An 11475-nucleotide genomic window follows, 5' to 3' on the forward strand; every position below is an offset into this window, starting at 1 on the left:
TAATAACATAATACAATTCAATAACGTTCTTCAACCACCAGGTGTCCCTTTCTATCAGCTCTGCACCCTTATGGTGTAAATACAGCCTATCTACCTATTGGATCAAATATAAAAGTCAGCCGAATTAGTGTTGATACTGCAAGGAGACGTATTGTGTGAAAAGAAATGTAAGATATTGTTTAATTGCTTATATTTATGATCCACGTCAAGTTTTCAGTTTTGGCGGCAGTTCTCCTGTTTGTCTAGAAGTCTTCTCAGCAGGGCTCTATAAATAGAGAATTACGGCAGGTATGTAATATTTAATGCAGCTGAACCGTGTATTACAATGCCCTTATGTGATGACTTCAAAAAGAGAAAAGCAAGCACACTCGGAATAAAGTATTATTTTATTTTTAAAATCCCAGCATGCATTGCGGCTAAACCATCCAATCATCGAGCTGAGGATCTTGCCTACGTCTGTTTCCGGTTTCGTTTATCACCAATGTATTTTGTTATACACACATTCCTTCACATTTACATTTTAATTTGCATTAAAGTATTTTGTGAGGCCTTCTAACATGTTTTTAAATATAACTACGGTTGTAGTTTGTAAGAGTTTGTAAATTAGCATGAACCGAAGCTGTTGCCTGGCAACTCAATCGCACAACGTCACGTCCGTTAATTCCACATCCACATGCATGGATTAACATCGAATTAATACATTAATGTAGCCTTTGTTTCTGCTAAAAGAGATGTGGACCAGCTGGGGCAACAAGAAAATCGGCGTAATCGAGTGTAACTATTAAAAAATAAATCATTATTATATTAATATTGACAATAACAACCGACCGTCGGGGTAGCATTTGCTTGGCATTTCCGGTTATTTCTCCACTGGTTAACATGGGTTAACAATACCGTGTAACTGTCACGTTTGAAGGGACGAAATCGTGACATCTTCACGTCTCCCAGCATGGTAAATCGTCACATGTTCACGTCTTGCCGTGATATCGGGATGCTCCATCCATGTCTGGTTCATTGACAGAATTCTAGAGAGGCCTAGCTTTGTTTGGAAACATAAAAAACCACAAGCACACTTTAGTTTAGCTATCTTGTATGCTATTTTGACATTCTGGTAGAGCTTTTAGTTATTAATGTGAGGATTCCACTCACAGTACAGAGACTTTCATTCTTACTCTTGTTTCGTGGTTGTAACTACTTTTTATTAGTGAATTTAAAGGTCTCTGTATGATTTTATCATCCTTAATGCCCTTATATCAAATGTTAAAGGATTTAAAGATGTTGCATATGTTTCCCTGCTCATTACTGTTTGAGAAACCTTTGATGAACTTCATTTTCGAGTAAATCCTGCATTATTAGTTTTAAAACTATTACTTCTCTAAGGGGTGTTAAAAAAAACAGAGAAGGATCAATCAACAATTACCAACAGACACAGTGAGGAAAACTTACAGTACAAGTAGTGGTACATTTAGTGGCCACATGGTCTAATGATATTCCCAAATTTCTCAAATTGACCAAATGCATCATGAGTGGATTGTGGGGTGTTGAGAAGCACTACAAATATGTTGGTTTTTAGGTCTATCCAATATATTGTTCTTTACTGTTCTTGAAGAGTTTAATTGTTGGAGGAGGGCCCTTAAATAGGACATAATTATGTGCAGTCACTTTTGTGTTATCGCTACAAGTATATTTCTATTTCCAAGCGATTCTTACACATACTGTATATACTGTAGTTTTCACCTTAGTATAATCCAAATAGCCGAGGGATTGTTGGTCTCATCATTTAAAAAAAATATATATATTCATATTATTCTTCTACTGCCTGTGCTGCAGCACCTCTTTTCAACCTCTGTCTGAAACTAAAGCCCAGTCTGCTCTGATTGGTTAGCTAGCCAGCTCGGTGATTGGTCGGAAGAGATGTGTCTGGAATTTTTCGGGAATCATGTAAAGTGTGTTGGAGCGCTAGCCAATAGCAGCACAGGTGTTAAGGAGTGATGTCAACATGTTAAGGAAGAAAACAAACGAGTCCAATGGAGGCGTTTCAGGCAGAGGGGATGTGTGTTTTGATCAATTTTTTTGCATTTACTTTTCATTCTTAATATTTTGAAACATGTATGTATACCAGACACTGAAATGCTGCTGAAGTGTACCATCACAGTGAAGGAAAGCCGGAATTCCGCAAAGCATCAAAAAGACAACACTGTCATCAAATGAAGGAGTTAAGAGAACAGTTTTTTTTCTTTTTATCATTGTAAAAAATATTTTCTTTTTTTAGATGGAAAAACCTGGTGGAGGCAGGACGTGTCGTCTCCCCAGCATCACCTGAAGAACTGGAAGGTGAGCATGTTCCCATCTGTCTGTTCTACAATCAACTGGCCAGAGACAAAGTGCTCAGTCAGTTAAAAAAAAATTGACAACAAATACCAGTTTGGGGTTCAATTCAATAAACAAATGATACTTTTTCAAGTGAAATGCTTAATTATAACGCTGAGATTTCAATACATTCAACTCATGTTAGTCCTCATGTTGAAGTTTATAGCCTTTTGCTTGTTAGTGAAAGACTGTATGAGAATCAGTGAGAGAGAGGTAACCAATAGGATTGCTAGGATATGTGTTTCACTAACAGACAGTTTCCACTACACTGACCATCTGATCTGGGCCTTCAGTTCCTGCCTGACACTGCAGAGAAACTCATTTCATAAGTGATGTTAAATATTAAACTCACCTGCACAAAGGGAGGGTGTCACGTGTCAATTAAGTAATTAAAGAGGTGCGGTTGTTGGCTGCAGGTATCCAGACAGGGAACCCAGACGCATGTCCATGTTGAAGATGATGTAACAGGATCAGCTTTCGGTTTCCACAATATTTATTACGCTGTATATCACCCAATCAAATGCAAACACCAAAAAAGATGCATGACTGTCAGTATGGTCATTGGTAAGTGACCGCAAATAAATAAAAGGGGTTCATGTCATGCTAATGTTCAGGTTCATATTTGTATTTTGTTTCTCTACTGTGACATGTCTCCATGCTTTAATGTTCAAAAAAGCTCTTTATTTTTCTCACACTGCCTGTGCTGCAGCACCTCTTTTCACCCTCTGTCTGAAACCAGAGCCCAGTCTGCTCTGATTGGTTAGCTGGCCGGCTCTGTTGTTATTGCTCAACCGATTAGAGATGATCACGTACAATGTGTTTGGAGCACTAGACAATAGAAGCTTGAGTGTTACAAATTCATGTCAATATATTATGGAAGTAAACAAAGGAGTCCAATGGAAGCGTTTAAGGCAGGGGGGGAGGGGGTGTTGCAGCTCATTTACATGCACATAAACCTTTTAACACATTACAGGACAGGGAAAACCCTAAATATCATAATAGGGCCCCTTTCAGCTGAAATATTTCCAGAGTTACTAGATGACTGCCAATATTTTGTTTTCAACATTCATGGAATAATTCCCGACTGCACTGTGTATGCATTTGTTAGAGCGAATTCACTTGTTTTGTTAGTATTTCAGAAACATGCCCAAGCACTGCTGCTGCCTTAATGTGCCAAGAAATGGAGCAATGGACCAACTCAAGCAAATTTGGATGATTCATATATTTTCAAAAATGCTGTGAAAATGAAGATAAGACATTTTTGAGAACGTTTTTTAGAGAGTTGTATTTTATTACCACAAGTCTTATGACTCATCTGTGGTAATGAATGTAATGATTAAGCATTTAATTCCCCGGGCTTGGGGAGAAACGGATTACATATAAAGGGACGACATCATCAGGATTAAGAAAAAGCTACCTGTATCCCCTTTCACAGATTTCTTACAGTGAATGTGAACAGAAATGTGGTAACAAACTGACCAGTAATGGTGTGTTCCTTGATGTTCTCAGATGATGCTGTGGGTGCTGGCATCATTGCTGACACTGGTGGAGGATGTGTTTTCTGAAGAGGATAATAAAGAGTCAGACCTCCAGCATGTCCTCAGGCTCCCCTCCGTGTTTCCTGCTAAGGACCTGGACCGGGGCAGCAGAGGCCACATATCCTGGCCTGGAGCCCTTGGCAAGTATTTCAATTACTTTTATCATTGATAACCTTAATATTACTTCTTATTTGGAAGGGTTAGGGTCAGGGTCAGGGTTAGGGTCAGGGTCAGGGTCAGGGATTTATTAACAAAAATCCGTTCTGAACAAGGTAAACCATAAATTAGTAGAGTAAAGACCTCTTGGTCATATCATTTGGGAACACTGTAAATATCAGGCCTACATTAAGAAGGAGACAGTGGAATGGTCTGATATGTTTTCCTAAAATGTCTGTCCATTTTGAGCTTTATTAACTACCCTTTTCCCAAATAGTTAAAAGTATATGGCATTCTTTAATATGTTGGAAACTTTTTAAGACACTTCTATTGGTAACATAAAATGCTTCTTATGCTAATACATACAGTACAGTACGTCACATTGGCTGCCTGCAGGTATACACTGCTTGGCTTCTTTAACCTTTGGAGAGGCACTCTTCATTGCCATCCATTATATTAACATTACTAATTTTTTTGTGCTAGTAAAAACGCTGAAAACTAAACTTAATAAATCTAAGGTAGAGGTCATAAAATAGCAGTGTGTCACTCCTAGATGAGTAATGTAGCCTCTGGAAATGTGCCTCGTCGTTTTCAACGCTCAGTTTTGCCCTGGTCAACTGAGCAAGGGCCCCAACAGGGTAAAAATAATCAATCCAATGTGCAAGGTTTCTGTCCCGCATCATAGTCCTGTTTTTCACAGCTACCAGAGCATGTTATAAATAAAAAACGAGAACTAGAATAGTTCACTCAGAAGAGTGCAGATCTTCACCAGGTGTGACCTCTTCTGAATTTGTTGATAGAATGAATTCAAACCACAGTTGGTGACCTCCTGTCTAGACACTAGACGTATATGGCGTATTTTACACAATATATAATAAAACAGGGTTTGAAATTGTAGTACACTGTAGACGAACAAAAATACAATTGAGCCCAGTCTGCTCTGATTGGTTAGCTGGCTGGCTCTGTTGTGATTGGTCAACCCCTTAGAGATGTCCTGCCCTTAACCCCCCCCCACCCCACCCCATAATCATGTACAATGTGAAGAAATGCTAGCCAATAAAAGGGAGTGTTACATAGTGATGTCACTATGTTAGGGAGGTAAACAAAGGAGTGCAATCAAGGCTTTTCACAGTCAGTGTGTGGGAGAGAAACTCTCTCTGGAGGGGGGACTTTGGTATTTTAGCCTTTGCAGACCATTTACCAAAAACCTATAAAGCACACTACAGGAATGGGAAAAACACCAAATGTATATAGGGCCTCTTTAAAGTCAGCCCATCTGAGACTCTATGTATTTGACTGTGTTATTATTGAATCAGGTTAAAGGTGGTTACTTTGATTATTACTTTTATCAAGCTGTTTTAACAATTTGTAATTTCTTTATTCAATATGCATTTTTAATCTTTGTTATTATTAAGAAAAAAATATAGAATAATAGTCCATTCATTGCTGTCAAAGGGTTCAAATGCCAGACATAAGTAAAAGGTAGCAATACAAATGACGTCTATAATTATTTCAAAGGAATCACACTGCAGGGTACTTTACTTACTTTACTGATGAGGATCACATTTTTTTACTCCAGTATCTGAAGGGATATTCTCCCCCAAGACATTAAGAAGTTAAAGAATGAAAAAGAGGCACAAAGGGTTTCTGTACACTTCACTGCACATCTCAATCACTGACAGTGACTTTATTTTTGTGATGATTTCTTGAAAACATATTTAGTTTCTCCTTCTAAAACTATATTGAGGCAAGTTAGACTTGATTGCCTGAACATTGCCCAATTCAATTGTAACATTGAATACTTTTGTAATTACATGAAATAGTGCAACCGTGTGGCATGTTTAAACATGGCTGAATACGTACCACTTCTCCGGGGGAATATTCCTATGCATTTTTCTGTTCTTTCTTTTTTTTCTCGTGATACAAGTTTTCTTTTCGTAAACATCAAGGCATGAACTGACAAGCACCGATGCTGCTGTGAATGAGCGTTCAATAGAGGTAGAAACCTTTCCCTAGGGACAATACTGCACAGACATTCAGAGAAAGTGCAGTCTGGGAGTAAATACGTCAAACATGCGGGCCTGTCTGCCAAGTGGACTGAGGAAGTTTGATGAGTTTGTTTGAAAAGTTCCTGCAAACTGAGAAAGCTCCTGTTGGAGTTCAGCCAGCTCCCCTCCCATACTGGTAATGACCCCGCATAGTGACAGTAGTACAGTACAGTAGTTGCAGCGGCCATGTCTGCTTTTAATTTAATCACACATGCTCGCCTCGGCTAGCTCATAAAACTAATCCAAAACATAAAGTTAAGTGTGAGAAGTTGTTCACCTTTCAGTCTCTAAAGGCCAGAGCAGACATCTGGAGACTTGCAAACATTTCCAAGAAATAATCACAAAGCTGCATGAAGCTGCTTTTACAGAGCTTTAAGAACTCCTGAGCCAAGAGAAAGGTTTACTCAGTTAGCTGACATCTTGTTTCTGAATCTATTTTCTCACCCTGTCTGTAATGATTGATTTAGAGGCAAGTGAATGTGAAAGACAATATTTATTATGACGTCGGAGTGTGAACAAATTACATTAGATTAAATAAATTAGTATAATGTTATTACTTTAATTTTTGAATAAGATTAACTTGAACATTGCGTTCAAATAAACTTAATTTTGTATTTATTAATTGCATTTCTTATAGCAAATTAAATATATTTGAAACAAAATAATTGATACAAATATAAAATATTTAAAACATAATAAATATAAATTCAACAAAAAGTAACATATCAATTATAAAATGAATATATATATATAAAAACTCATCTGAGAGTGGTTTTTGTTTGTGCAAAAAGGTTCCACAGACGTGATGACATCAAAATCCTCAAGCGCTGTGAACCAATCACAATGGTAGAGGGTGCAAGCTGTCATTTCTGCCTTTCCTGAATTGATGATGCTCATTAGGTGCAACGTTAAACCAACTAGGAGCAGGACTCTAAATTACTGTATCTCGCACTTAAGCTTTAAAAGGCTTTGTCAATGACCATTACAACCAAACTAGGAATAATACATCCTTTATTTTTAATTACTCAGCAAGCTTTCAACTTATTTTACAAACTTTAAAACAAGCCCTGATTCCAAACGCTTTACTCAGTGTCTGTGATTCCTGGTTGTCGCTCTCATACACAAATAAAAACTCAGCTTTCCATCATGTAGTTGTATCAGAATACAATCAGGTGAGGGAGATTAACCAATCAGAGTACAGTTGACATGCCAAATATGTTGACATACACCAGGAATTTCTGAGCTGAGTAGAGATCCAATCACAACTTTTTAACAGATGGCTAAGTGAATTAAAGTGATACAAGATGTCTTTGTGAACTTCTGATACCTTGTGCTGGAGTAGCTCATAAAACAGGAAACAATTGCATTAATCAGAATAAAGGTATTCTGATTCTGATTCTGATAAACCATTGCCATAAACCAGGAAGCAAATTATTGCTGGGCAAGTTGTGGTGGTGCAGTGATGACGTTTTTTTTGTGGGGCGACGTGGAAGTTAGCATCGGCAGGGCTCTCTTGACAAAAGCAATTGGATTTTTCTATTGGATTTTGGAATATTGCAGAAAGTAAGATCTGTGACCAACACACTTTTATTATAATTACATATTTTGGTCAGCAGGATAATATCCACAAATGAACACCGCTATACATTTTTGAAGCATAAAGGCGGCCAGAAGTAATAAGCCTATAGGTTACAAACAAACTACATCATGGTCGCATGAAGTCATATACTGTAACAACCGCTATGCTAAATGTGGCTAATGCTCGGCGTTTAGCAGTTGCATATCGTTTTTGGTCAAACCAGTCAGACTCATAGAAGCTCTCAACTTCCAAAGGGGGATATTTACTAATTTGACTATGAGAAGAGGGAACTGGAAGTTGTGAAATGCTAACTCACAGAAAATGTTTATGTTGAAAATCAAATAACTAAATATATATATATATATATGTCTTATCTGTGTATTATTTTATTGTAGAAGAGTGGTCACTAATGCAAGATGGGGAAATCCAGCAGAGCAGATGGCGGCGAGCCTACCGTGACCCAGATTTGCCAAGAACGTCAAGGAGAAACCGCAAGAAGACCAAGATCAGTCACGACTGCCATTTGGAGAGGAAGGAGATGCGGGTGCGGGATCTGGGTCTTGGCTATGACTCGGACGAAATAATCCTCTTTAAGTACTGTGTTGGGACATGCCACAGCTCCCGCAAGAACTATGATCTGGTCGTGAAGGCTTTGACGGAAAATGGGAGCATCTCTGGGAAGAAGGTTAGCAGTCACCCATGCTGTCGGCCGACCCGGTATGAGACTGTGTCCTTTATGGATGAACAGACTACCTGGCAGACCATCAGGTGGCTCTCAGCGGCCAACTGCAGCTGTTTTAGCTGATAGTAGGGAACATCTATCACAAGCACAGAAAAGCTTTGTTAAGCTAAAGAGCAGCATGCTGTAAGCACTGGTGTCTGAAGTGGGTGACCAAACCCTGATCCAGCAGCGTGGGCATGGATTTGGATCCTCAAGGCAGCGGCCATGGTCTTCACTCCATGAATAGCATAAGCAGGCTAACTGGATTTGTGCCACAACCCTGGGGCTGAGAAGGGTTTGTTTTAATGCCACTAGCAAGAAGAGCAGAGGAGGAAACTATCAGTACTGTTCCGGTCCATAATGGACTATATGTTGTTTCCTTGAAGGCTTATGGCAGCCATGTTGAAGGTCTTTAGCTCTTAGAAGCTAACCATATCTCTAAGTATGCAGCTTGGCTAACAAGAATTCAGTACGGTCAACTGTCTGAATGGAAGCTTTACATTTCACCAGGAGTCTTTTTTCTGTTAGGCAGAAAATGCTTACCAGCTAGGAAGCGAAAAAATTAGCTGGTCCTCAAGTAGCCGCTAGTTTTAGATGATGCTAACTGCATACAGGCATTGGAGGCTGAAACATATTCCAGCAGTTATGAAGGGGAACATTTTTCCTAATGTGTTCACAAGATTCATTTTCAGCAAATGAAATAACACATTTCAAACTTTATTATTTCATTCATGTTGAATATGATACAACTTTAAGCATAAAACCTGAAACCAAATAGCTATTCACTTATCCAAATCCAAAAACTGTAAAAATGTAGGAAAGGCCGCCTATTTAGATTACAGCTTTAATGTTAATGTTTAAAAAGAGATAAACGTGGTGCCTAAACACCATCCAAAAGCATCAGTTAAGCAACACCATTTTAATTCAATCAACCTATTATTAATTCAAGGCAAGAGTGATCTTTGTGCTTTCCTGTTTAAAAACATCACCTTTTATATTGTATGCATAATTCTATGGAGAAGACTTAATAATTTATAACTCATATTATTGTATTGAAGTAGTATTGGCATGCAGCACATTTTGGCAAAACTGTATCCCCTTCATTTCCCCTGCTGCTAAGGCCTACATTTTTTTTGCAATACAGCAATCCAATGGCTGCCCAACCGTAAAATATAATTGGCACAAACAAGTTTTCCTTTATATTGAATTTAATGATATTAATATTGAAATACATTTTAAGATGAAGGTGTTTCATAGATTTACATATGGTTTGATTCATCGGCTCTGCATGGTAAGACTTTTTAATCCTGACATGTTGTTATTGTGCTAGCTAACCAAGCGTATACTCAATAATTTGTTCATGTCACAGTATCAATGCATCTAAAAAAACATGTTTGCCTTACCAGACCAATATTTCAGTTTGAACACCACTGACTAATTCATCCTTATCTATTGGCTCTACTCTATACTTATCAATTGACTCTAAAGCATGGTTAAAATATTTATCTTTTTCTGACATGGTTATTTTATAGACAAGGGTATTATCCTTTATTTGCCAAAACCAGTTATCTACTGAACCTCCAAGATGGAGAGAATGATGATTTCTGGACATGTGTAAATCAACTGTGAAGCCTCTATTTAACAGAGACAATTTCATGAACAGCTTAAAATCTAAAACCAGTTTAAAGACCAACAACTTTGATGTGAAGACATGCTTATAAGAAGTAAGAACCTTTAATAAGTATTTATGTTTTCTTTTGTAAATACAATGGTCTTCATAAGACCAACATTTCCTCTCACCATGTGATACCTTCCAGGGCAGCTAACACCATCTGGTCAAGGAAAAGTCATTATCATTCATTAAGAGTCGTTAACTATAGCAACTTCAGCAACTATAGTAAAACTTTAAATGTCCTAAAAAAAATCTCTTACCCTCACAAACATAATTCAAGTTTCAAAATACAAAAACATTTTGCTTTGTTTATTTTAGTGCATGACATTCATAAAGCATTACATGACCCCATCGGCTTTCTAAATCCAGCAGATCAGATCATAACATGCTGTTCTCTAGCCAACATATGCTAATTGTAAATGCCACTGCAGCTCAGGAGGACCTTAAAGCACAGCTTGTTTACATCTCTGTCAACAGTCTATTGTAGGATGCCAACACAAATATAGTCATGAGGCAGCCATCAATCGCAGTGACAGCTTTTCACCACGCGGTCTATTTTCAGATCAGGTGCGACATGATCCCAGTCACAACCATCGGACCTGTACATCAAACAAAATAAATGCTAGAAATCAGTTTGAATGTGATTTCTAATGCTGGCATATCACAGATTATCACAAATGATATGCAACATGGTCACATCTCATACAGTTTCTACATATTATTTCAGAAAGTTGTGTCCAGAGAAGCTAATTAGACTGTGGCATTTATCATCACTAACATTATTTCACACAAAGCTCAGCACTATAAGCATTTTTCCAGTATTTCTACGTCTGAAAAAAAACATTTTGAACTCTAAATATTGGAATGTTTACAATTTAGCATCACAAATCTTATGTTATAATATTTTATATGTACATGCAGGTGCTCTAAAACAGTATTCATACACATTGATTTTTTTTTCAGTTCTATCGAAAATGGTTTAACAATATCCAAGTGAAGCATTAAATGATAGGCAGTATGTATCTCTGCAGTGTGTTTCCACAGATAACATTGGAATAGCAAAGCACCTCCGCATGTTTTATTACTACAGTTGGTTTTTCCCCACACTACTCAGCTCACTGTAATCCTTCCAACTTTGCTGTGTTTTGTTATTGGAGATAATCTGCAGAATGCTTACAGCCAAGCTTGCACGCAATCTCACATTTGCTTCCAATTACACCGACTTATGTTTAATATTTTTCTATGACAGCAAATAAAGGTTGTACAGTTTGGAAGCAAAACAGACAAATATCCAAACACAATCCTTTTGGACCGGCTCATTGTCATGTATCAGCCTATAGTCATACTTTAAAAAGACTGTGATAACAAAACAGCTTCTACTTACTAAAGGG

The 11475-nt window shown here is 37.7% G+C and overlaps 1 protein-coding gene across 1 annotated transcript; it reads left to right on the forward strand.

Annotated features, from left to right (window-relative positions):
- The first annotated feature begins 8100 nt into the window (after window positions 1-8100).
- Window positions 8101-8496, forward strand: artn (artemin). The gene has a single exon (XM_010771314.1). The coding sequence runs from the start codon at window positions 8101-8103 to the stop codon at window positions 8494-8496; it is 396 nt and encodes a 131-aa protein (XP_010769616.1).
- The last annotated feature ends 2979 nt before the right edge of the window (window positions 8497-11475 follow it).

The sequence above is a fragment of the Notothenia coriiceps genome, unplaced genomic scaffold (genome assembly GCF_000735185.1).
Source record: "Notothenia coriiceps isolate Sejong01 unplaced genomic scaffold, NC01 NC01_scaffold00009823, whole genome shotgun sequence".
In the NCBI taxonomy this organism is placed as follows: domain Eukaryota; kingdom Metazoa; phylum Chordata; class Actinopteri; order Perciformes; family Nototheniidae; genus Notothenia; species Notothenia coriiceps.

Bases quoted from the DNA above. Each gene is read 5' to 3' on its own strand.
- artn (XM_010771314.1), top strand. From the start codon at position 8,101: ATGCAAGATGGGGAAATCCAGCAGAGCAGATGGCGGCGAGCCTACCGT.